The sequence below is a fragment of the Podarcis muralis genome, chromosome 8 (genome assembly GCF_964188315.1).
Source record: "Podarcis muralis chromosome 8, rPodMur119.hap1.1, whole genome shotgun sequence".
In the NCBI taxonomy this organism is placed as follows: domain Eukaryota; kingdom Metazoa; phylum Chordata; class Lepidosauria; order Squamata; family Lacertidae; genus Podarcis; species Podarcis muralis.
In genome coordinates, this window is record NC_135662.1 from 41,287,582 (window position 1) to 41,315,139 (window position 27,558).

At 40.3% G+C, this 27,558-nt stretch overlaps 1 protein-coding gene across 23 annotated transcripts in view; it reads right to left on the bottom strand.

Moving 5' to 3' along the window:
• Positions 1-27,558, bottom strand: part of DTNA (dystrobrevin alpha) — a 186,259-nt gene that overhangs the window by 130,530 nt on the left and 28,171 nt on the right. For 2 of the 23 annotated variants that reach the window (XM_077933054.1, XM_077933058.1), the window contains exon 1: positions 19,095-19,286. The exons of 19 other annotated variants lie outside the window; for them this stretch is intronic. In XM_077933054.1, coding sequence (XP_077789180.1) covers positions 19,095-19,111 — 17 coding nt within the window. In that variant the 5' untranslated portion in view covers positions 19,112-19,286. Of the gene's footprint in view, positions 1-18,793; positions 18,902-19,094; positions 19,287-19,472; positions 19,622-27,558 lie in introns of those variants that run through there. 2 more of the 23 variants (XM_077933056.1, XM_077933059.1) reach the window with 2 other exon arrangements.

Here is a 27,558-nt window from a genome sequence, read left to right on the forward strand (position 1 = left end):
CAGTCCAAAGTAAAATTCTGGCAGACTAGTACTATGAAGTGTTGAGGCCAGATACATTTTATACCCATATTAGGCTGTGGAGCAAGTTCAGAGCTGGATTCAACAGTTCCCTTGTTTGCAACTTTGAAGAAGTGAGTGATAGCATCTTAACAGTACAATCACAATCCACAGGGGTTCCATGGAAACATAGGCTATCATCAGTAATAGCACCAGCTACTTAATAAATAAAACAATATAGCTAAGATGAAATCAGAAAAAAACACCAAATCACTGAAGAGGGTAGAAATAGTAACAAACTTGTCAGAAAAAAATAGATGACACACGGAAATCTATAGAAACCTCATAATAGAACAAAGTGAATAGAAACAAACAGTTTTAAAAAACTAAGGCTGGAGCATACTTATGTGATAGTAAGTACCAGTGAAGCCAATGAGACTTCCTTTCAAGTAATCCTGCTAAGATCAGGTTGCACATTGGAAAATTGAGTTGTGAATCAAATCATACATTTTACGTTTTACAAAACTTCACCACTGACAGCCCTGTGTTAACTGACTGGATACCTATGTATCTGAAAAAACCAGAGTGTCATTCTTAGCATTTCCCTATCTAGTCATTTATGCAATCCCTTTCATTACAATATTCAAGTGCGGTCGTATTATCCAAAACACTCAGCTGACCAGCTGACAAACTACCTACTCAGCAAATTCTCACTTCAAAATATACCATCAACAAATGGCTAGAAAAGGGATGCTGATCAAGGAAAGCAGCATATAGCATGTGTTTAAATCCATGCTCATTCAGGAATGCACTATGTACTCAAGTTACTTCCTGAATAAGGAATCTCTCCATTAAGAGCTATTAAGGCTATCTTGCAGTTCTCTTGCCCATGGGTTTGCTTGTAGATACAGCTCCAGAGAGAATTTGCCACATTACCAAACTTACTGAATCACTGAAAAGTCCAATCTCACGGCAACAGTTCTTTCAGCAAAATATTTTATTTATTAGCATGCACATCCAAATTACATCACACCCTTTGGGGAGAGGAAGACTGAATGTTGCAATGTGAAATTCAACATCAGCAAGTAAAGTGCACTGGATATGGAAATTCAAAATATTGTGCCTGGACTGGATGAGTACAGCTTCTGTGTCAACTATGAAGTTATTTCTCTGTTACCTGCTGCTTTTGTTAACAAACTCTTCATTTTTGCACTTGACCCCCACTCCATTTTCTAGCTTGCCTTGGAATGGTACTGGATCCCCATGTAAACGCAATGCATAAATATGCACCCATTCATCTATGAACTCTGGGGTCAGATTTAGAGACCTATAATACTGGCGCTGTTGGAACCAGTTATTTTTGTTATTTTGCACAAAGCTCATAAGACAGCATCTGCTTAACATGGTAGAACAAATACTATGAAATCCTAATACAAAATCAATAAAAGCTGCCAAAGCAATTATTACCGGAAGATTAAAAAAACAAAAAAAGTAATAAGAACTGCACAGAAACCAGCTATATGACATTGCAGGGGGTTGGACTAAATGGCCCTTGGGGTTCCCCCCAACTCTAAAATTCTATGATTCTATGAATGCCTAGCCAAAAACATTAAAAAGCATTTGCCTACGACTAAATTTTTTATTAAGGTTGGTGCTGGTAAGATTTCTGTGGGTGGCATTCCATTAATACAGCTGCACAACTGGAAAGCTCTCAAAAACAGGATAGGCTGAGAGGAGGTCTCCCAAAGATGGTCTAATCGCAGTGGCTGCAAAGCTGCTTCCCTCCCTCAGGATGACAGCAAGCTGCAATCCCACCACCAACCAAAGAAAAAGGATTCCTTCCAGTAGCACCTTAAAGACCAACTAAGTTAGTTCTTGGTATGAGCTTCGTGTGCATGCACACTTCTTCAGATACACTTCTTCTTATCTGAAGAAGTGTGCATGCACACGAAAGCTCATACCAAGAACTAACTTAGTTGGTCTTTAAGGTGCTACTGGAAGGAATTTTTTTTTGTTTTGACTATGGCAGACCAACACGGCTACCTATCTGTAACTGTTCAAAGAAAAAGGGCAAGTGTGGGAGACTGCAGATGCACCATGGTGGGTCCTCCCAGGATACTGGGGCTTTGGCACATGCCCGACAATGCTGGTGCTCGATGCAATATGAATTACCCGAGATCGCACTGGCCTATCTATTCTGAATGTATTCTGATGGTTCTTATATGATGGCAATAAAGGTTACTTGACTTGACTTGACTTGAATATGAATTACCAACCCTTATAATTACTTTCAAAATCTGACTTTTGACTTGTTCCCAAGTCAAAGAAGCATAGAAACTGCTGGTGTGGCTTAAACCATATGGGACAGCAAAAGCCAATGCAAGAGGCAGTCCAAGAACATACCAAATAAAGGAGGCCCCTGGGCACACAGACATCTGCTGCCCTGATAGGTCAAACTACCTACAGTTTTCAGAAAGCACACTTGGATGTTTGGAGCTGCAGACTTTATAAAAGGGTGCTCCAAGAGAATGAAATTTTGGAGGAAGTAAGCTTTACTTAATACTGTGCAACTCTTTCACAAAGAAGAAAGGGTGGTGGATGCCGGAGGTTTCAATTCCTTGTTGTGACCCTAGAATTGCTTCCCATCATACACCCAATCATGGGAACAGTTTGGTCTCTACTATCATTACATATAACTTTTGGGGTAGAAAATATTACTCCTCACATCTTACAGGTCTTCTTATCATTCTGCCTCTTGATGTAGTCTCAGGCATCTCAGTGTCTGAAACCCTCTCTGCCAATTTGTACTGCAATCATTTCATTGTTCTGCCTTGAGACTCTAGTCTCGCTTGTGACAAGGTCTTTTTGAAATCCCTCAAGGAAAAACAGGGCCTTTGCGGTTTTTATTTCTGAAGGTTTGACATTTTGTACATGGCTGTATCAAGTCTTCAATTTGAGCACACATACCTGGCCGATAAACAGCTTCTTGAGCCCTTCTTTCATCTACTTCCAAACCCAGTATATCTAGTATTAGTTCCTTGTGGTACTATAATTTTGTTATTTATTTTAAAAATAAACTAGTACGTAATGGACCATTAATTCATCTCCATAAGCATAGATATCTCCTAGAACTTCCACTTTTCTTTCTGGCAATTTTTGTAAAAATCCATTAAAAAAGAAGCAGCTATCATTTGCAGTAGCCATTCAAAATTCCAGCAGGTGAAGGGTAGTACCTCTGGTGCGAAACATGTCATGCTCCTACTGGGGTAGTTTGTCCCCCTTTGGTCCCTGTCCTGCACTTAGCTCTCACCCGTGGCTCCTAGAACTGTCAGCATGCAACAGTGGCCACACCCCAGGAAACGGCTTTGATTGGCCAGCTAAACTAGGTGAGGGGAACCGATGGGTCTCAAGCCCTCAGTGGGTTCCCCTGCATGTGAAGACAGGCTTCAGTGGATTGAGTGGATGAGACTAATAGTGGGTCTAATAGTCAAGAAGCCAGTTTCTGCATGTGCTGTAGAGGGAAGTGAGGGGTAGATGTGGCTCATCAACCTGGGAAGGTAGTCCATCTAGGAGAAGGAAAACTGATTCTAAACTTACATTGCCTTGCAGCCATACTCATTCATGAGAAAAACTTTGGGAGTAAACCTTGAGGAAAAATCTGTACCTGCTGTCTTGCAGGAAATCTTTGGGAGCAGAAAAGGCTAATACGTAAACCCTACCCAAATCTGGAGTGCAGTCCCAAATCTGGAGTGCAGTCCCTCTTTCTGGCAACTCCTGCAGCCACACTGCTGCCAAATATATTGCTCTGCCTCTCTTTGGATCACATTAGCAATGCAGAGAGGAAGGTCTTTTCTCCTGGGCAGCTGGGAACCTCCATACACACTGCCCAGGCTTGTGCCCTGGAGAGGTCACTTACATGCTGCTAGCACAGCAAAAACAACATGGGAGACAGCCGATATGAGTTACCAGTCTTTGCAGCCACAGCTGGCACTGTGATTCTCCAGTGTGAGTTCACCCTTGAAGGTGCACTCCATTGTGTCTCAGGACAGATGGATGCCAACAAAAGTCTCAGTTCTGGTATTGACAAGGATGACATCATAAAGGACATCAGGTTCCACAGTTTCGAGTCTCTGCTGGGGTTCCCCAAAACATAGGGGTGGAATTTTTTTGCTTTCCAAAACATCTGAAGGGCACCAGTTTGGAGAAGGCTGGTTGACAGCTTTAGTCACAGAGAAAGCAGCAGTCTGAAGCTAAAGAAACTGAAAAGTCTGTGGTGACATCATCAAATAAAACACAAGAGTTCCCATGCTGCATTTCTGCCTGTCCATGATTAGAAACATCCATAGAAATCAATGGGCCAACAAACAGGAAGATCTGTAACCCCCACAACATTGAATGTACAGCACTGAAGCCTGGGTCACTTCAACCCTGGTTACTGTCCTGAGCAGCACCACACCATCAAGGGCTTGGGAATGCTTACCAACTGGTTGAAGAATGTAGTGCTCATCTACACGGAAGGGGTCTAGGGAGCCAAGATGGAATCTACATCCTGAGGAAGTGTTTATGAACACAAGTATCAATAATAGAAGATTCCTGGATCTTAATGATCACTACAACAGCAGGATCTGGCTGCTCCAGACCTTTTGTAATTACTAACCCAGCAGGGAGACTCATAAACAGAAAACTCCTCAGCAAAAGTCCACTTAAGTATGTTTATAGCAAACCTATAGATTACAACTGAAGACCTGGTCTCCAAAGATAACACAATGCAATTAAAAAGAGAGTAATTTTGGTCAAACTAATAAGCAAGGTCTCAGACATAACACAAACTGAAGGCAATGCACACAATTTAATAGCAATCTTACTAGGATTGCCTCTTCAGAGAAGTAGGATTACAAGTCAGAAGGAATTCACTTTGGGTTTCCAACTCTAGGGAACACTGTGGTGAAACACAAAGCCTTATGAAAACATGTACTGTAACCTGGAAACAATTGAGGCTTCAATCACTCACAGTGGAATGCTTACATTCATGTAAGACTAAAAGAAGAAAATGCTCAGCATTCAGTGACAGGATTTCATGGTGAATAATTGCATGGATTTAGGGAGAGAAAAAACCCTGTAATGGATTCTGAAAATCCGGCTGCCAGCAAGATTCTCTCTGGAATGTGATCAAGCTGTGATATGAGATTTCCATGCTAAAGACTTTTGCATGTTTTCCAAATACCTAAAGGAAATATTAATCTCTCATTATATAAAAACATAGGAGGAAAAACAACAAACCCCAGAATGTTAACTAGCCTATCCAGCTTATGTCCAAAATGAATAGTTCTGTCTCCCTATGTCAGACCATAGTCCTGACTGAGCCAGAGATGCAAGCAACTTGTCATGCATAATGTGTAGTGACTATGGATGGGGACATTAATTCCCACTTTGATCAAAATGATGACTCTAGTCAGTCCAGTTAGGTTTAGCTGAAGTTTTCTCCTGCAGATGGGCATATGTATCTGTAGGGAGCCTCCTTCCTACAGTTACAAAGAGGAATCTCTTTTGCAGGACCCAATATTGCCCCATTATTCAATTCATATTAGCATGGTTTTTCTCTGGAATGTGATGAAGCTGAGAGCTGTGACCTTTGCTTGTGAAATAAAAAACATTAAACCTTTCAAATGCAAACCTCATGGCTTTTTGCAGGAGGAGAATGGTCCTGGCAACCACAAATTTTTGGTCAGTCATGCATATGTCCAAGGTCAGCTTAAATTTATAGACCCTTGGTGTGTGCATGTGTGATCACTTTCTCAGGACCCCATTTTCAATGGCAACTCCAGAGTAAATGTTGCATGCCCTTAGAACAGTGTCCTTCAGCCTTGGGCCCACATATGTTGTTTGACAACAATTCTCATTACCTATTGGCTACGTTGGCTGGGAATGATGGGAGTTGTAGTGAACTGCCCTGAGACCTCTGGGTATAGGGCGGTATATAAATTCAATAAATAATAATAATAATAATAATAATAATAATAATAATAATAATAATAAATTAATTAATTAGTAAGTGTTCAGTTAAAAAGGTAAAGGGACCCCTGACCATTAGGTCCAGTTGCGGACGACTCCGGGGTTGCGGCGCTCATCTCGCTTTATTGGCGTACAGCTTCTGGGTCATGTGGCCAGCATGACTAAGCCGCTTCTGGCGAAGCAGAGCAGCACATGGAAACACCGTTTACCTTCCCGCCAGAGTGGTACCTAATTATCTACTTGCACTTTGATGTGCTTTCGAACTGCTAGGTTGGCAGGAGCTGGGACCGGACAATGGGAGCTCACCCCATTGCAGGGATTCGAACCGCCGACCTTCTGATCCGCAAGTCCTAGGCTCTGTGGTTTAACCCACAGCACCACCCGCATCCCTATGTTCAGGGGCCTTCAGTAAATACAATGCCCTTTCTCTAGAAATTTTAGTATGAGTTATTATTGAAAATATATACTGGACTCTAGGTTACATTTTTCACCACAGGCCTTTTTTCAAATGCAAACCAGGCCTTATTTGAATGACTTATTCCTAGGAGGATTCTTTTTACAGGCCCAATAATCTCGGACATAACTGAAACTTGTGAAACCAAGTGTAAGAGAAGAGGGTAAGAGTCATTTGTAATCCCGATGGTAAATTATAAAATGGGTTTTGATCTCTCTGTTGTGTAGCCCCCCACCCCCACCCAAAAGAAGTTCTTCCCCATCACAAGCGATGTAAAGGTTTTCAAAAACTTTTTAAAATGCAGGAAAAAATAAATAAAAATCCTGTCTTTATTTTAGTATTCCTCATTTTCTGCTACGCATTGTGTGCTACATTCCATTAAAGAGAAACCATATTTTATCACAAAATTGGCTGCAACTCAGTTGGGTTAAATGACCCACACATATCCCTTACCTACTTCTCAAGGGTATTGTAAAACTTATCTAAATAAATTCTACAAAGCACTGTGAAATCCTTGGATGACACATGCTTTGGATAAAAAGCATTATCACTGTATTGAAGTTGTTATACACATGCCATTGTTCCATGACAAAATATGGAGACTGGCAGGCAGATGCATATTTATTAGCACTCTGTTCTAAGATTAGTTTGCTATTATCCTGCTCTAATCTTTAAAGCAGGGGTGGGGAGTGGGAGTTATCCAAGGATGAGAACTGATCTTGACTGGAACCAGACATATTTTTGGAGAGTGCAAAATATTGGAAGGAAAGACCGCTAGACCTTGTGTGGATGCAAGTGGATGCTTCTGTTTACTTTGATATGAATGTATTTAATAAGCATGGACTAAGTCCCATCAGCTCTCTCAAGGTCAGGCATGCGGAGGTCCCACGGTTTGAGTCACTTTGGAACACTGATTGGAGAGATTATATTGGCAGAACAACACAGAAGTGGTGGGAAAGGCAATTTGAGGTGGAGGCTGATACTAGACCCAGGAAAGAAGATACCGTACCTTTAAACAACCACATGCCCTTCTATTTTTGAGCTGGAAGGGACACAGGATACAGGCAGGCATTTGGAGCAGGGGGAAACCAATGCTTGCCTACCCAGAGGAAGAACATGCCATTACGGAACTGAGCAGACTCCAGTTTTTTATTGTTCAAGCACCATTTATGGCCATTTCACTTATTTCAAAGAGTAAGGCAGCACACAGACTCCAATTAACTCTTCATCCAGTGTGAGCTGACTGCTGCTTTGTGAAGCCATGGGCGTAGCTTCTCTCCCTAAATGAAGTAAATAAATAAAAATACTTAACTAAAAGCAGAAAGAATCAGAATATTTGAAATTGAAATGCTCATTGAGGTCACTTGGATGATGTTGTGGCACATTTTAGCAACGCAACAGGCACTCTATCTGAGCAATAGGTGTGGCTTCCACGAACTGATCAATTGCATAGCAGGTAGCTCCATTCTGGAAGAGAACAAGTGGGTGTCCTCCCCCCCCCCCAAATCCTGGCTATGCCCATGTGTGAAGCTGTGTACATACGACATGAACCACAACCCACAGCTATCCTATAGTTTCATGAGAAAAACTGTGTTTCGGGCATTCTCCCCCAACCAGCTTCAATCCAATTTGAAAATGTAAGCCATATAAAGATATCCATTCCCCCTCTTCACCTACTGTTGTGGACTGACCGTGGACAACTTGGAAAAACACCCAAGCACACTGATGTGTACAGTGATGTGCACATGCAATTTTAAACACAGTGGGGATAACCACCTTGCTGCCTTTTAATCTGATAATAATAAGAGTGGCTGGGGAAACCCAGCCAGATGGGCGGGGTACAAATAATAAATTATTATTATTATTAATATGTGCACAGCCTGAATCTGGGTGCGCTGTGGCTGCACTCTGCAGCTAGTCACAGATCCCCAGAGAGAACAGCTGCTGTATATGTGCGTTTGCAAATACATGTGGGTGTGAATTCATATTTTTAGGGATACTCTTGAAACATCTTGTGTGTGAAGAAGCAGGACATGTTGGTGCTAGACATGCCTAATTGTTCTCCCACAGCTTTTTCTAAGATGAGATACTGAATCTAATCAGCAGGGCTCCATTTTCAGCTATCATGGCTAATGGTCACTGGTAGATTTAACCAGGACCTTTTTTCTGGGGGGGGGGGGTACGCAGATTCATACATTTTGTGAATCTTTGTACTTTTGTCCATTTACTGTATTTATTTCCCCCGATGGTGACTTTCTTGAGTCAAAATGAGAATACTCCTAAACATTTTTTTAGAAAAAACCACTGGATTTAACCTACATGAACTTGTCTGATTTTTGTTTAAAGCCATTGTAGTAGCCATCATCACATTATTTGGTAATGAATCAGAAATTGTTTGTTTACTTAGTCAAGAACAGATTCTTATCATCGTCTTATTTCCTTTTGCCCATCCTGAATCTACTGCCAATCTGTTTCTAGACATGTCCATTATTTGTAGAGGAAAATGCAGGCATTTTACAGATAATAATGCTGACCTTGCTTAACAACAACAACAACAACAACCCAAAGTTATTCATTGGTTCAGACAGCTGCTTCCATATTTCTATATGAGTTTGAGGATTTTTAAAAATCTTTATTAACATGTGTTCCTAAAGCTTTCTGCCTTGTTCAACTAATGTGAAGTGACACCTCCTTGCTAAGAGCTCAAATTTGACCTTCTGTTCTGTGTAGCACAAATGAATGAGCAGGATTGTCAACATAATAGATTTTATATTTTAATAAGATTTTCAGAAAACATTTTTTTTCCAAATATGTATAGTGTAGGTTGCCATATTCCGAAGAGCAAAAAAGAGGACACATATGAAGGTGGGCCGGGAGCCGAGGGTTGGGAGGAAGAAAAATAGCAGTAATAGTATGTGTGCAGTAAAAGGCAAAAGGTATATTGAAAGATTTAATAATGGTAATTAGAAATGAAAACAACATACCCTCCAACATTTTGTGAGAAAAATTCAGGGTATGTGTGAAATATTTAATAATGGTAACTAGAAATGAAAATGACATACCCTCCAACATTTTATGAGAAAAATTCAGGGTATGTGTAGTAGACTAGTGAGGCAATAACTCATATGGAACCAACCCCATTGCCCCCCCCATCCATGCCAACTTTGCAGCCACATGCTCAAAGCTACTCTCCTTTTATATCACAGTATTCATCCAAGATGCTCTGCAACTCAGGGAATATGTTCGCACAGTTGGAAGGTGATGCGAAACAACACGTGCTGCTCTGTCACTTTACAAATACAAGCAAGCGACAACTTTGAGCCAGTTGGCACTGGAGATGGCAGAGCCATCATTCTGGCCACTATTCTTGCAAGCAGGAGCCACAGCAGGGGGGATTTCAGAATTCATTGTTTTGCATGAAAGGGAAAACAACAACAACCTCCTCCTCAGAGCCACTTCGAGGCCTTGCATGGCACAGAGCAACCCACAGGGCCTGTCTTGTGCCTGATTTACATCTGTAATTTGCCCATATGGAAGGATCTTAATTAACCTCTTGCAAGCACTGACCTGGATCTATGCAGCTGCCGCACTACACCGCCTCTCATCTCTAACACAACAACCCACTTAGCTTAGCAGAGGCATCTAATGCAAAAAGAGCCCTCATAGGGGCTGGACATACCTGGGGTTTAGAATGGGCCCATTCAGCAACCGTACAAAGCTAATTAATATTTGGGCTTTTGAAACCTAATCAGAGATGCTTTGAAGCATAAGACAGTCATTTAATAGGCACTGCCTGAGGCATTGTTTGGCCATTGTACAGCTCCTATGCTGGCAGCTGCATTCAGGAGAACTGAAGGGCATTGTTACTGTTCCTGGAAGGTTTTTACTTCCAGCCAGACTTTCACTCCCTGCCATTTCATTACCTTAGAATTCAGTAGGGAGGACTAGCATAAGAAAAAATAAAATGGGACATCTCCAACTCATAGGTTGTTGGGGTGTGAAAGGTCCCATTCCTGGGAACTTATCAAGAGTCACTGTCAGTAATTTGCATCAGATGGATCGATGGATGTAAACCTCCAAAATGTATTTTGTATAGTTAAGTTTTTACCTCTATCTTCAGTACATTTTATTTTATTGCTATGGCTGGTGGCTGATGCAGATAAAGATTCTTCTGATCTGATCAGTGGTCATCGTATGACATCTTTGGGTTTGAAGGGGGTTATATAGCATAAATAAAATGGCCCAGGTCACCCAGGCACCATCTACACATGCAGTAACTTATGGGGTTGGCTAGATGTTATGCAGGTTCCATAGATGCAGCGTTATGTGAACACTGAAGGATAACTGCATTCTGAACAGTCCAGGAAGCATGCGATGGTTTGGTTTGCTTAAAAATGCGGATCAAATGAAATCTTCAAGCACCCCTAGTGATTACCCATCTCTGATTTTTGCATCATCATGTCAACCTGCGCTCTGCCCATCTTGCATTCTTATGTTCAATAAAAGAACACAGCAAGTTCTCACAGGACTCTCTGACACATTTTGGCCATAGGGTGCGAACAAAGTGATCTCTTATTACTGGGAGCACAGAGAGAGAGAGAAAGAAAGAAAGAAAGAAAGAAAGAAAGAAAGAAAGAAAGAAAGAAAGAAAGCATACTGTTGTAGTAGCGCACCAGGGTTACTAAAAAGAACATACAAAACCACTAATGGATGGGGAGATTGCAGCCCTTGAATGTCCACTTTTCATATTAATAAAAAACATTAATGGCAGCACTATGTTTGTTAAGTAGAGGCACCTTTCTTCTCCACCATACTTCATACTTTTTGGTATCCACATCAAAGTGCTCACTGACTTAGGTAGCAACACCTTAGACACTGGACAAAATGGGGTCATCTCCAAGAATTAAGTTGAGATAATTAATCATGTTTTCTATCTTGCAGCTATGCTTCCTCCTAGAATTGTTAAGAAAATCTCCTTATGCGCAGTTGCAGTTCAGTTACTGAACAAATCCATTTTGTTGCAATGGAAAGGGACAGTTTCTCTTCTGTATTTTAAGTAAGTCAATGTAAATGTATTGTAGGGAGGATTAAACTGTTACCCTGCCCTCCCCTTCCCAGTAGTGGTAACTTCAAATCATCCTGATTGAATTATGCTTCCCATGTCAATAGTAATGAAATTATACGGTCATTAACAGCTGATACTCTGGTGGTCCCAAGTTCTGTCTTCTGATATTTGAAGCCTGTGGCCTCAAGCGTGAGGCCCATGCAGAATATAGGGTTGCACAGTTAGAAATGCTGCAGAAAAATGTGTAAAATAATATAATCAATGCCTAATTATAATCTACTTTAGCAAATTAACCAATAATATATCTGAGCTGAACACTGAAAGCACATTGCAATATTAAAATAAAACATGATCAGAATTAACCAAAAGGAAGGGATGTCAGAGACACTGAGTAAACTACATTTCCAAGGGGGGGGAAAATCCCTTCCAGTAGCACCTTAGAGACCAACTAAGTTTGTTATTGGTATGACCTGTTACTGTAGCAGGGCCAGGTGCTGGAGGGGATGGAGCCATTTCTCCATTCTCACTTTGCAGGAGCAAAGAAAGCAGACAGCTGGAAGACAGGGGGTGGAGGCTTGTGGATGGGAGAAGTTCAATTCTTCACTGTCTCAGATTAAATTCTGAGCCAGAGAAGAATTCGGGAGAATGTAGTGCTCATCTTGTATCTGATGTATCAGAATTTGCTTAAGTCCATATTCTGAGTGAAGGAGTATGGATCTCAGGCAAACATTGCTGAACAGGACAGCGAAAAACCATCTGTAGCATTCCTGCAACATATTAGTATTAATGAGATACTAAGAAAGCAGCATTAACTCATGAATTAGGCCCAAAGTGATGTAATGTTGAACACATTTTTCTTTTTACCTATGACAATGCATTTGGATGTACATCTGATGTACATCTATGGAGCATTCACAAATCATGGCAAATGACCATGATGAATACAATTCAAGGATGCATTGTGTTCACCACTATGAATGATCACTTCAGCATCAGAATATCCTGAGTGCACATATAGTATCAATAGAGGGACACAAAGCTTGCACCTAAGACTAATTAGACAAATTAGCCTATTAACCTAATGGGGAAACTTTATTTAAACCACTTCCATGGGAAAGATGACAAAGAATAATTGAACAGTTTTTTTAGCATGAAATGCTCAGAGGTGTAAAATAAGGTTACACTGGGACTGGTACCAGGTGGAGGCTTTATTTTTAAAAAAAAAATGATTACTGGAAACGACAATATGATAGTTTGAGGAATTGAGTCAAGTGGGTAAACAGGCTGGAAGACAGAGAATTTTCGGAAACAAGACTTTAATAGTACTCAGGTGTACAAGTAAGCGCTGTGCAATGTCTTCAATTACTAAGTCCATTCTAGAGTCACAAAAAAATTCAGTTTATACTCATACAGTCCTAACCTTTCTGATACAGCAGGGAAGGATAACATGGCAATCTGCCTCAGTTCAGGAACTATTTCTAGGAACTGAACTCTACAAAGATAAGAAAACTACTGCCATAATTATAAATCCAAATAGATTACGAAGAATTGTAAAGCTGGTTTAATCATTAAAATGTGAAGTACTTCCTGAATAGAGACCAAAAGAGGTCTTGTTCTATATTACCACAGTGAGTTGAGTGCACGTTTGCAAAGATTTATGAATGCTGACTCATTTTGGAAGTCAAATCTTTGCCAGCTTTAATCAAGAATATGACAAAACTAAGTAGCATTGCACTAGCACAGTTCATTTCCGCCCATTTCACTTTTGCAAACAGTTTTATAAAACTCTCTTTTTAAGGAAAAGTGTGCATTTCCCTGCTTTTTCCTTACTGCATACGTGGCTACTCTGATCACAAAGCTTAACATTATCTACAGTGCAGTACAACAGAAAAGGGCAGAATTAATGACCTGTGAAATAGGTACAGTCAGTGCTGGTTAATCTATGCCTGGCTTAGCCTGAAGCTTTGAGATATAACAGAGGCCATCTGAAAGCTGCTGAACACTCCTAAGTGTGAGGGAAGCAAAATATAGTCAAAGAGTATATTTCTATTTTAAGAACAGTCGGTCAATACAGATTTTCCTTGCTTACCCAGTGCATCATTTTCATAAGAAATGCACCATACCTGCAGAAATGCGGATAATAGTTTTTTTCACATTATATTCATGAACGAGTCATTAATGGAAAAGTCATTCCTGGTTTCTGTGTACTATTCACCTTCGCCCACTGCAGTCCTATAACTTTGTGGAAAAGCTTGCATTTCAAGTCACTTATACGGTGGTGCCTTGGTTCTCGAACTTAATCCGTTCTGGGAGTCTATTCAACTCCTGTAACCATTTGAAAACCAAGGTGTGGCTTCCGATTGGCTGCAGGAGCTTCCTGCACTCAAGCGGAAGCCGAGTTGGACGTTCGGCTTCTGAAAAACGTTCGCAAACTGGAACACTTACTTCTGGGTTTGCGGCATTCGGGAGCCAAAACGTACGAGTACCAAAGCATTTGAGAACCAAGGTACAATTATAGTATAACATCATCTGCAGTTATCCTAAGGAGGGACCATATCTCAGTGGGAGGGCACCTGTCTTGCATGCAGAGGATCTCAGGTTCAATACTTGGTATTCCCAGTTATTGTTGCTTATAAGAAAATATTAAGTAGCAGGTGATGGGGGGGGGGGGGACTTGCCAGAGCCTGGAGAGCCTGTGTTAGTCAGTGCAACAGACAATAGTAAGTTAGACCCTCATATGCACTATACATTTAAAGAAGTATCATACCACTTTAAGCAGTCATGGCTTATCCCAAATGATCCTGGGATTGGCAATTTGTTAAGGGTGCTGAGAAGGGTTAGGACATCCCTGCTCCCCTCAGAGAATTACAATTCCCAGTGTGGTTTTAACAATCAATCCCTTTTCCCATAGAACATCAAGAATTGTATCTCTGTGAAGGGAATAGGGGGTCTCTTAACAGCATTTAAAACATTCACATCTAGGAACCCGTGGCAAGCCTCCAGGAAACTTCTGGGTTCTCCAGAAGTTGTGAACAACAACAACCACCCAGCCAATTGCTCTGTTTTATATTTGTAGCAAAGGAGAAGAGTTCCATAGCACTAAAAGAGCAATGGGTGGCACAGATTAATATTCATGTTGCTCTATTGGAAAGAGCTTACATTTAAGCGTGAACAGTTCGTTCACAATTTGATTAGTTTTTGTCAAACAATTCAGTATTATGGATGTACAATGGCCTTGCCACTGGAAGATTTCTAGTGAAAGATTAGTTATTCTGGTAATAAACTTAGATGCTGCTTGCCATTCTCTAAATGGGTTTTATAAAAATTTATTGTTATTATCTTAGTCTTATAGATAAGTAAAAACAGGCACACTTCCTCCATTGACTTTACTAAGGTTACAGAAGCATACAGTGGCAGAACAAGTCTATTCATGTGTACTCAAAAGCAAGTCCCCCTACCTTCAGGTAAGTGGATATATGATAGCATACTAAATTACCTGGCCAAGCTAAGGTGCATGCTATCAGTATTTTTTAAAAAAGGTTGAAAGTCCTGACTTTACTGGCCTTCTCTGTTAATGTGTTCTTTTTTGACAAATGCATCTCTAAACACTTTTATACTTTTCACAACAGCCATTTGCAACACTTTGTGTCATTGAATAAAATCCCAGTGTGAAATGATTTTGTTATGAGATTGAGTGTATCTAATGAAATGGACAAAAATATACAAATATACAAAAGTATATCCTGTATTCTTCCTTAAGGTGCCACAAAACTGTTACTTTTTATCCTAAGAATCTCAGTTACTTGTCTAAAAGCCCTGTTATCTTTAAAGCAAACATTTTGTCCACAAATGTAAGATTTCTAAAGGCTTCATTGGCACTTTGAACCTTAAAAAAAGCTGTCAGACAACAATTCCCTACCTATCGCAGTTGTTAGAGTACTTTTAGATATCTGACTCATTATTTTTAACCACTCTACAAAAAGTCACTGCCCTTTATGAGCATAAGGAACCACAGATAGGAAACTTTGCAGTGATGGAGTACTATGGGAGGAATTCAACATTGTGCTACGTCAATCATTCTGTCAGGGCAAGAATTTCAGCTTGCCAGATGGAACAACCACTCTTCTCCCCACATGGTTCTGGGAGTTCTCCCCACCACTGCTGAGACAATTTCATGGGGTGGGGCATGGGGGGAGGAGAGGGGGAAAACCCACTTCACAAGCGGAAGTCCTTGCACAAGCTTTTGCCCATGGGACTCATAAATTGAATCCAATGTTGTTACAAATGAAAGTGAATAGGGCAGTGATAAGGTTCCAGCTTGCCCAGACACAATGTAGAAGCTTGCGTGAGAGAGAGGACTGGTTTTGGTCAGCCATTCTTATTATGACTTCATGTTTGTGCCTGAGCTAAATCAGATGGCCATTAATCTCTGTGTGGTCCTCCATGAGTACGTTCCTGCTAGCCATTTACCACAGGACTTAACACAATTCTAGCTTGAGAAGTGTCCTTCCTTCATGTAAATTGCCACCAAGCAACAAGCAGAAATTCCTGGCCACCCTGATATCAGTGTTAAGTTGCCAGTGTGATCACTGCCCCTGGAAAGGCTATTGCATTTCCATTTCCTGGATAAAAGTCAATGTAAGAACATCCCTGGAATCTGCTCTGTGCCACGCCTATGAGGTTTTAGACTTGAAGGCAACCAGGAATTTCTTTCTGGAATGACTTTCCACTGGTATGGGTACATTAAAAAAAACTTTTTACCACCATGAGGATTATCCAAAAGAAACACAGGGCATATATCTAAGAATAATAAAACATATAATGGTATAATCCAGTCAAAAAACCTGGCTGCACACTAGAGTTTCACTAGTTTCAAGCAGAGTTGAGCATGTGCTTAGCTTTGTTCCACTGAAATCAGCATGTGAGGCTATGCATCTTTACTTAGAAGCAAGCCCATTTATGTTCAGTGGGGCTGATTCCCAGGTCAGTGTGCAATGGACTGAGGAATGAAAGGGATTCGTTTTTACAAGTTAAATGTGAAAACTTACATTTGGCTTAGAGGCACTAGAAAAGTACAGTTTTCTAGCTTCTAAAAGCTACGTAAGAGTTTTCATATTTAACTTTTCAACCATGATTTATTTATACCCTTTATACCTTTATGAAAAAATAAATAAGAAACATCTAGAACCAAGTCTGGGAAACTTCCCAGCACTCAGAATTTATAACTGCAGCTGAGGCTATGCATTTCAAGCTGCTTTCTTATGCTGCTGTACACACCAGAGGGGGAGGCGATGCCTCCACCCAATGTGTAATTACCTGATTTGTTTCCTCACACCCAACTCCAATTCACTGAGGCTGTAATCTGTGCATTTGCTGTCACCTGTGCATGCACAATGGCTGTCTGAAATGTAACTTCCAGCTGAACCGTGGCTTCCATTCCCCCCCCCCCAATCAGATGGCAGCTGGGTTGAGGGAAAGCGCATCAAACCGGAGTACAGTGGTACCTCGGGTTACATAAGCTTCAGGTTACAGACTCCGCTAACCCAGAAATATTACCTCAGGTTAAGAACTTTGCTTCAGGATGAGAACATAAATCATGCTCCAGTGGCGCGGCGGCAGTGGGAGGCCCCATTAGCTAAAGTGGTGCTTCAGGTTAAGAACAGTTTCAGGTTAAGAACGGACCTCCGGAACGAATTAAGTACTCAACCCGAGGTACTACTGTATTTCTCAAAAAGCCACAGGGTACAGATGGATTATGACCAACATTATGTGTGCACTGCTTCCAACACTAGGGGCAGGAGTGCGCTGGGGTGAGAGCAAATGGTAATGTGTACAGAGTCCAACCCTCCTGCAACATATAGATGCTAGAACTGCCCAGTCCTAAGAAAACTGGACCTGCCCCACTCATAAAATAGCCTAGCGATCTCCCTGGTTCAAGTTGTTTGTAGCCTGCTTTGTGGCTTCTGAAGCTAGGGTACAATGAAATACACACAGGGACACCAACACGTAAACAGATACTGTCACTGGAATTTCCAGTATCAAAATACACTGCTGGCACTACATGAAACATGAGAGATTAGCAGTAACACAGGACTTATGAGTTAAGAACTCACTCAACTAGTTATAATCCCCAAATTCTTCTCCACCATTTTTAGCATAAGAACAAGATATTAAAATATACATTAATACAAAATGCATGGTACATAATTTCTGCTTCTTTTCAATTGCATTCACTAGGAAATGGCATACAGACTTCGCGCTTCAACTTTATTTTGTTGTTTATAAAGCCCCCCCCAAACCCCGTGCAGAGAATACTGTTGTGAGCACTGTGACAAATGGAGTTAGTTAACAAGGAAAGGAAAAAGGGCAAACTGTCAGGTGCAGCAGCTTCTCCGTCAAAGGAAGGAAACGGAATGCAGCCAGTTTTGCTTTTTATGTTTTCAAGGCAAAGATTCCCTTGTGGCATTAAAACAACTCTTCAAAATATAAACTAGAATATCAGGAATAATAAAATTGGTCTCCTCTACAGTCAGCTACCACAAAAAGTTTTTTTACAGAAAGAATTTCAGAAAGTCAACAGCACAAGCGGAAAGCAGGAAATATATTTTACACCATAGTAAAAAATGCAAGCTGTAAATTACTAAACAGAAGACCTGACATTTACAAATTGTAATAAAGCAACCCACAGCCGGTATTAAATCCTCACAATAAAATTCTTTTTTTGGCAGAGAAGCAGGTATGCCCAAACCCCCTCATACTTACATTAAAAGGAACCTCTTAAATATTCTCATAAAATCCCTTTCCCCAGAGCAGAAGATATAATCCTGCCATTAGTTTCATGCAAGCGTCCCACTTCTTTAAATGCATAACAAAACTGAGAATAGGATTACAGTTCAAATGAGGATCAGAAAATGATGCAAAATCTAAGCAAACACATTTGATAATAAAGCACTTATTAATCAAGAGGTCATTTTGTACCTTATATCTAAACAATCCTGTCTTGGATCACTGTTACTATGCAGTGGGACATAAACTTATAAAGCACAGAACAAAGCAGCCTGAAAACCAAGCAAGTTTCACAGAACTAAAAATCTGTTTCTGTTCATAATTACACATTGCAAAGGGACATAGAAAAAGAGCCAAGACCAGAATGGAAGCACTAGGCTGCAACTATGATGGCCTGCTACTAACAATAAAATATTTTTTTTAAAAAAACCCCACTTGACTTTAGGTTTGTTGCTACAGAATTTCTTTCCACTACTCACTTGAATTTTGCAAGTGAAACAGATCCAGCATATTGGGTAGGGAAAAAATAAATCTAGCAGGAATGAAACACCACTTTTAAACCGTTGTGTCAGGATACTGAAATAAGAAGAGATCTGAAACGTGCCGCAGCAAGTAAAGTTGTATAATGCCAGCTCACCGAGGCATGCATTCCAAGCCACTCATAAAGGGCAAACAAGCAGCGTTGCCTATAAGCATGCCTGCGTCTAACACTTAGATAAGAGGAAAGTGAGCATGTATAGTTAAAAGCAAGAAGGAGCTCCAATCAAGCTTGCTACTTACCCAGCAGTATGAACCATGATCTTCTCACCCACCCTCCTTAACAATTCCAGTACACTAAAAGTCCTTTTATTGTCTGGAGGAAATACAAACAAAGTCCCGGAGGAGGCAAGAAGAAAAGCTCCAGAGCAAGGAATTGTGAGAGACTGAATTTAAACCCCTACCCAAGATGCTGTGTACTCTGTGTCTATCTTTAACTTGTAAATGATTTGGTTTCACATTCCACTGAAGTCCTGCTGGCAGATGCTTTTGCAAAGCTTACCAATCACAAGCACTCAGATATACTCCCTTTCTCTCCTCTCCCCCACTTCTTGTCACTCCACCCCCCTCATTTCTCTCCTTTGGAGAGCCCCACACAGCTGCTGCTTTTTTTTTTTTTACCTGTCTCTGCAAGATGAAAGGAGAAGCTTTCATTGATCCTTGCTCTGTGGGCAGAGATGGAAATCAAAGTTCTCTTGCTATCATGTCTCCCCATTCAGACACCCGCACAGTTTTGCAGCCAGGAATAAACTAGCTTCCAAACTTGGCTGCCCAGGAAAGGAATGTTCTGCAAGTGACATTCCTCAGAGCCTGCAGCAAGAGGGCACAGGAGTTATTCTGCCTCTGAACAACATGCATAATTTTGTAGGTTTACATCACTGAATATTAAAAGAATAACATCCATCGTATTCCACAACTACACTGGCAAGATCATGTTTACATCCTGACCCCAAACATCTTTATTTCCATGTTCAATATTTTTCAGTGAAACAAATTTCTGATGAGGTGTGCTTGGGATCACAGTCTTAAGAACGTTAAAAGCTGCTTTGTGAAATTAAACTAAGATCTATCTAATTCAGTATTCTCCTTCCAGAAGTGGCTAACCAGATGTCACTGTGAGAGGCTCGGAAGCAGGGCTTCCCTGTAATTTTCTAACCAACATAGGTAATCAGAATGATATTGCTAACATTTTAGCAGTGCGGCCAGCCAGTTATAGAAAATTGAGCTGATTAATGGCAACCATTTAAATTAAATAGTTAATGGTCACCTGCAAATTTATACAGATTTCCAAGCTGAATTAAAAAGTTTTGCTGTTTTATTTGTTGTTGTTTTTTAAAGTGTGTACACGTGACAGCAGGCATTAAATCTGAGAAGAGACATTAAATTTGTCTATGTGAAAAAGCAGGGAATGGCTCTTCTAAAACAGTACCTGCGGTTTTCATAGGCACTTGTCCACATCTGGTCCACAGCTTCCTGCTCTCACAGCAGGCAAGAAGATGCCTATGGGAAGCCCACAAGCAGCAACTCTCTCTCCACTTGTACTTCCCAAGCAACTTGTATTCAGAGGCAAAGTGCTTCTGATGACGATTCACCATGTGCCATGGAGATCTAGTGTTCAAGAAACACAAGCTCAAAGTTTCCTTGGACACACAGAAGTAGTTGTGCATTTCTTTGGATCCCAGCGGATGCCTCAACTTATGCAGGCTCTTCTGAACGTTCAAGAAAGCACTTGACACGCATTGAATATAATAGGCATCTAGCAGAAGCACATTCAACAAAGGGAGAACCTCAAAGATTTTGAAAAAGAGCGCAACAGCACTTTCCTCACCGGTGATTCACAGCAATTGATATTTAGAGACAAGCCGCCTCTGACAGTGGAGGGAGATTATAGCCGTTGTGGCTTGTAGCCACTGTTAGTCTTATCCTTTGGTAATTTGTGATAAACCAGAGATCTGTATACTGGCATTATGAATTGGCAGTTTTATTTTCAACAGCTGTCTTAATGATCCTTAACATGGAATTTGCCTTTTCCAAAGCAGCTGCATATTGAGTCAACATTTTCATTGAGCTATCTACTAACAACCTCAATCTCACTTTTCTGGTCAGTCACCACTAGTTCAGACCCCTTGAGTGCATATGTGAATTATACAAAGAATATATAGGATTCTTTGTCCCAATGTGCATCACTTTACATTTGCTTGTCCTACTGAATCAGTTACCATTTTAATGCCCATTCACATAGTTTGGAGAGACCCTATTGAATCCCATTTTTGTTTTACCACCCCGAACAATTAGGTGATTAATTTGTGCTCCATTTTAATCAATCAGAAAGGTTTTTAATTAACTTATCTAACTAATTAAATGGAACGCATGTTGCAGTGCTGATTTTTATTTAATAATTAAAATACCCATTTGTAGATGTATCCATCATGAATTTGTCTGTTTCTTCTTGAAGCCATCTAAGCCATTTACCAAAAGAACACAGAATTCACCTTTGGGCAACTCACACAGCTGAAAGAGCTTAAGTTTTACAGTTACCTTGTTTTCTCCTAGAATTTAAAAATATATTAATGAGATTTAGAAAACAGACTGGAGCAGAAACATCGGGGAAGGATGCCAAGGTTTTCCAGGAAAGAAATAGCTGAAATCTGATATGCCTGCCAGATCTAATATTAGTTAATGGCCAAGTCCATCTTAAACCTAGAACCACTGATTAAATAACAATGCAGAATGGGATCACAGACAAGCATTATCCAGGGAGGTTTCATAATGCTGTCAGATCAATATAGGAAGAAAGGGGCAAAATAGGAGACCGGATCTAATTATCAGTGTTGTTGATCCTCTTCCATATCTACCGGTAGTTCTGGCAGGGAATCCAATCTTGAAATGAGCAGGTGTGTGTGAACGGGGCTGGCTAAACTGCCACCCACTGGTCACTGCCAAAATCACCCCACCAGTGTAGAACTTTCCCAGAAGACTGAAGTTTTGCACAAAACCATAATTTGGCTTAATGTTATGTGAAACACACACACACACACACACACACACACACACACACACACACACTTATTATCAGGCTGCTCATTTTTCCCTCTTAACTGTTAGAGTCTATCAGTAGTTTAAAAAAAAAAGCAGTTGAATGACAAGGATAAAAATGTTAAATGTGTGCTTGAAGAAATACATGACTAAAGTGGAGGAGCCTACGATCATTATCTGGAATCTAAAATTACCTACCTGCACCCAGGCCCTTCATTCAAAGCCTACACACTTGAGATCACTGCAGGTCAGCCGATGGGGTCATTTAATCCTTAAAGTCAGCTGATCACTTGATCATTCCTGCCTGTGTCACAGAGGCTTAGGCTGCAATCTATACATGCTTTGGAGTAGAGCCTACTGAACACCGTGGAACTTACTTCTGAAGCAAACATGTGTAGGATCAGAGTATGTATGGTTGTGTACATATTAAATGTCTTAAAATGCAGCTTGGTTGTTCTTTTTCTCCATTTGCTTCAAAGCGGTTTGGGGGGGGGGAATGCATCAAAATGCAGTATTTCATAAGAAGTGACAAGATACATATGGATTGTGGCCAATGTGTGTACACCAGTGGTTCAAATTTGCTGGACACAGAGTGAGTGGGAATGTGCACACAGCCAAGAAGTATGTTCCCATACTAACAATTGTTCTAAGGCCAACTCAACCCTCTAATTTCCCCTTTCTAAATATCCATCTTGCAGTTTTAATTTTGCAAAGATCAAATGCACATTCAAATATGGATTTTCTTACTGCACACATTTCAGTAAGTGGGTGAGGAACAAGCACCAAGACGGAAAGTAAAGCATATGAATTATTGAGCCATTTCAAATGAAGCCTGGAAAAATATCAATTTACAGTCACGCCAATTTATACAGGATAGCATGGCAAAACATTTGTATTATACAGAGGTTCAAGTCTTGCCAGAGCTACAAAATAAAGCCTTTGTCGACAGTTGTTGTTAACAACGTTTGAAACTAAAGCAATACTACGTACACGGGTCAGCTACACATGTACACAGGAACAAATTGTGTTCTGAACCAGCTTGGCTGCAGACAAGGCTAATGGCATTTCTTACTGCTCAGCTGTACAGAAAAGGCTTTGAAACATTTTGAACACCAGCACTAAGGGATTAAGTGCCTGGCCACTAAAAACGCCAACATACACATAGTACTTCATACTAACAAGGAAAACAGCTCAATATTTTGCAACTGAATCTATAATGGAGAGGGACCATACTTTATAAGTAACTAATAAATGTCACCAATTTGTTGCTAATTCTACTTCTTCACAGAGTCCTTGTTATTCAACAGAGATTCTGGCTCTTCTGGCAAAAGCCATTTCTCTTAACAAGGCCTGAAGAGAAGCTACCTAATGATTTCAAGATTTGTATATTGGCGGGGAAGGAAACACTTCTCTTCTGAACTAATAACTATTCTCTCTCATGTCAGTTCTCATTTCTGCAAATGTGTAAAACTTGCACTTCTCCATAAATGATTGTGTGAGATACGGCTTGATGCAAAACAACAACAACAAAGTATATCCACAACTATTTCCCCTTGAAGTCTCATACATACTAAACTTGTAATTTAGAGACTGCCACAATTTATTTGTGTTCCATTCGCTGTTGGGCTTGCTGTGATATGCAATTATTAAAGGCCACTAGTAGATGGAGTAGATGATAACAATACCTTCCCTTTCTCTCTGTCCCTCTATTTTTCTTTGTTTTCTACCTTCATAGACTCCATACTTCTACAGGGGACCTGTCTTTACTTATTATGCAGCATCTAGCTTGAATTTAGGAATAATAATAATTTCCAGAAGAGATTTGACCAACATTACCTTCCGTGATTACTGCATTCAAACAGAACTTGAAAATGTAATTTTCAATGAATTAAAAAATGAAAATCTCCAACCACCATAAATAAGGAATAAGCACTTTGGTGGGCTACATTAATTTGTTTATTTATTCCTGGTTGTGTAGCTTGTTTTTCAGCCTACTGTTATGGAAGCTTGCAAAACAAAATCATGCCATAAATTATAGCATAATAGTCATTAAAACCAATAACCTTAAAACCACACACACAAAAATGAGTAAAGCTCAGTGAACAGTCTGAAGGCACATGACAGAGTTCAACTGTGGGTCTTGCACGCTACAATAGATGGAAGACCACTTGGAAATCATATGTCAGCCACTCTGAGCTCCTCAGAGAAAAAGCAGGTTATAGTGTAATTAAAAAGAAAAAAGAAATCACAACATTCTACTTTTAAGTCAGCCAAACAGTCTCAAGGGACAGGCAAACCAGACAGAGGTTTTGCTAATTTTCTCAAGGTCTCATAGAATAGTAGATCTCTGTAGGGAAGGAACATGCACCCATGAATTAACAAGGATGAAATAGTATGGGAAGACACAGCATTCCAACAAATGGCTGATTTTCACAATAGCTGAGTTGAACAAATAAAAAGCACACATTCTTTCACACACTTGCAGATGTGTAAAGGCAGCTTGTGCCTGTATTCATCTTAACATGTGAACGAGCTTACAGGCACAAAGCTTTGTGGAGATAGAACACTGTGATACATGGGGACTCAATTCAGACAGACAAGAATGTCTGAATGAATGGCAACTTACACGTGGCTGGAAAAAAAAAAGAACTGCATCACCCAGAAAGAGAACAGACAAAACAGCAACTGCATAAAAATTGCATTTATGCTAATTTATGCAGACAGATGCAAATTTTGGAAAAAATACTCTATTGTAATTCGAAATACAATACAGCTCATCATAGTTGGGAAGACTGACCAGGTGACCTGCTTAGGTGCCAACTATTGATGAGCAACTTCATGGCCCAATCTCCCTTCTTTATTTCTAAACTAAACTTGGATTGGGCAATCCTTCAAACAGTGGATTTTCCTCCTTAAAATAGGGCACATGGCCATTCTACATGAACTGTGGTGGGTTCCCTCCTCTATCCTTTCTAATATCTTGCACGCTCGCTCTTGATGCAGGGCTGTTTATTAGGTTAAACACAATTTATATGCATTGCCTTCGATTTACCCCCTTGAATGGCATGATCCTTTGACTGAATTCTGAATTGGGGTCCCATACTACATCTAATTCTTGAAATTAGTGGTGTCTAGGCATGTATTTTAAGTCAGGGTTGAAGAAATGATCAATTGGGGAGGTGAGAAATAGATTTCTCCCTCCTCCCGTTTGTTTTATATGCTCCACCAGACCTAAGTATGAGGAAACTAGTCTTAGCTGCTATTTAGTCTAGAACTACTGAGTCATAAGAACTAAAGAACCAAGTGAAAGGGGATAACATCTAAGCATGCTGCATTAGCATTTTTATATCTAATGATGTGCCTGTCTTTTGCTTCATGTTGGTGCTGAATGTGGAAGTTAACCACATGGCAATTGCATGCAGGCAATGCAAGAGAAAATCTTTCCCCTTTGTTTAGAAATCTTTGCTCTCTCTTTCTACAATAGGCAGCTTATTAAAGATAATGATCTCATTTTAAGAGAAAGGGGGATGTTATGATTAGCTGCTTTGAGCTGCCTGGGTTTTTTTCCTCCTTTCCCCCCAAATGCCCATGAAGCTATCCAAGCACAGTTGCTTACAGCAAGAGACTGACAAGTTATATAATGTAGTCAGTAAATACTTCACATTCTGTGGTTCACTGCAGACTTCAGAAGGAACAAAACCCATGATTCACAGTAATGCCGCTCTGGTTTAAAAAGAGAATTTAAAATCCTGCTGCAAGCAAAAGGAGGAAACAATGGCTTATAAAAGATGACATTGTATGTGGTAATCTTTAACATGCTGCTGATAAACATACCACAGAATTACTGAAGGGTTAAAAATATAAACTCCATTAACTACCCCCAGCTAATAGCATGCAAAGCTTTTTCTCTTTACAGACTTTATATGTAAAAGGGAGACAGCAGTACAATCTTGGGTTTGTTTCTTATTTGATAAAACCAGCTTTGTAATAACTTTGGTTTATATATATATGTCTAACATACCATAATCTCAGAGTATGCTTACATTGTGACCAACAGATACATTATACAGTGGTACCTCAGGTTAAGTACTTAATTCGTTCTGGAGGTCCGTACTTAACCTGAAACTGTTCTTAACCTGAAGCACCACTTTCGCTGATGGGGCCTCCTGCTGCCGCCACGCTGCCAGAGCACGATTTCTGTTCTCATCCTGAAGCAAAGTTCTTAACCTGAAGCACTATTTCTGGGTTAGCAGAGTCTGTAACCTGAAGCGTATGTAACCTGAAGCGTATGTAACCTGAGGTACCACTGTATATAAAAAGACATGAGTTTGTCATGACACTTGATATTTGTGTACCAAGCAATAATCCTAGTGTGGTGTTTTCATGTTTCAAGAAAACTTCAGCATTCTGGACAAATTTAACTCAAGCTGCCTCCTGATACAGTTTTGGTGCATTTGTTCTATAAAGATATTTTCAGATGTTTTATTGACCCATTCTGTGTGGTCCTGTGTCTCTTTGCAGCATGGAAATAGACAAATATGAGCCTGAGATATGTGATTAACCAAAAATGCCTCAGGAAAAGGGACAGCAGTGGCAGAAGGAGAAGGGCTACGGCTCAGTGGTAGAACACACAACTTCCATGTAGAAAAGTCCCATTTTCAGTCACTAGCATCTTGAGGTAGGACTGGAAAAGACACCTCCTGAAACCCTGAAGAGCCACTTCCGGCCATGACGGACCAGCTGTTGTTGAACTACAACTTTCATTATCGCTGGCTGCTTGCCATGCTGGCTGAGGCTGATGGGACTTGTAGCTCAGCAATATCTGGAGGGTCACATGTTAATAATCCCCCTTGTTGTGTAGACGATACTGAGCTGAATGGACCAATGACCTGATATTGTAGAACAGAGCTTCCTGTGTTCTGATGGGAACAGGCGCAGAGGTGTCTTTGCCTTGTGACATTTTGAGGAAGACCAAAAAAAGCTGAGGCCCACCTGTTACCCTTAATCCTAATGAAAGTTGTACATCTGCCCAGAACATTAAATGCTTCTGAAAGCACATTAAAATCCTATGCATGTTTACTAAGAAACAGGTCCCACTGTGTTCAGTGGCGCTTGCTCCAAGGAAAATGAAAATAGGATTACAGCCACAAGCCTCTTTCATTGCTGAACAATTTCAATTAAATGCATACAGTTATTCTAGCTATAGCATATATTTGGTCGGAGTTTCTCCCACCCCTCAAGAGGCTTAACTATGAATGCAATTAAACAGTTATTTGTAAAAACCACACCTATATACCTCATTAACCTCAAGGACAGATCTAGATTTAGAGATTTCTGGCACTCTGCTGTCATGAAAATAGCCCAAACCACCACAGAAATAACTTATGGAATTTTCTTGTGTGTCTTAAATCAGTCCCAAAATGAAAGGTATAATTGCTTTTTTTGGGGGGGGGGGACCTTTGTTTTGTAAGTCCTAAGTGGCTGGTCCAAGACACTGAGGCACTGTAATGTAAACTATTATTTATGGCTGCTGCTTTTACTAAAGCCTTGCCCCATTGCCCCAGGGTTTTGTGACTGAACACCACATACCTTGGAGTGATGAAATTAAAAGGCAGCTGGGACGGATTTATTCAAGGTGTGGTTTCCCACAGATAGAAATGGCCATCTCTGT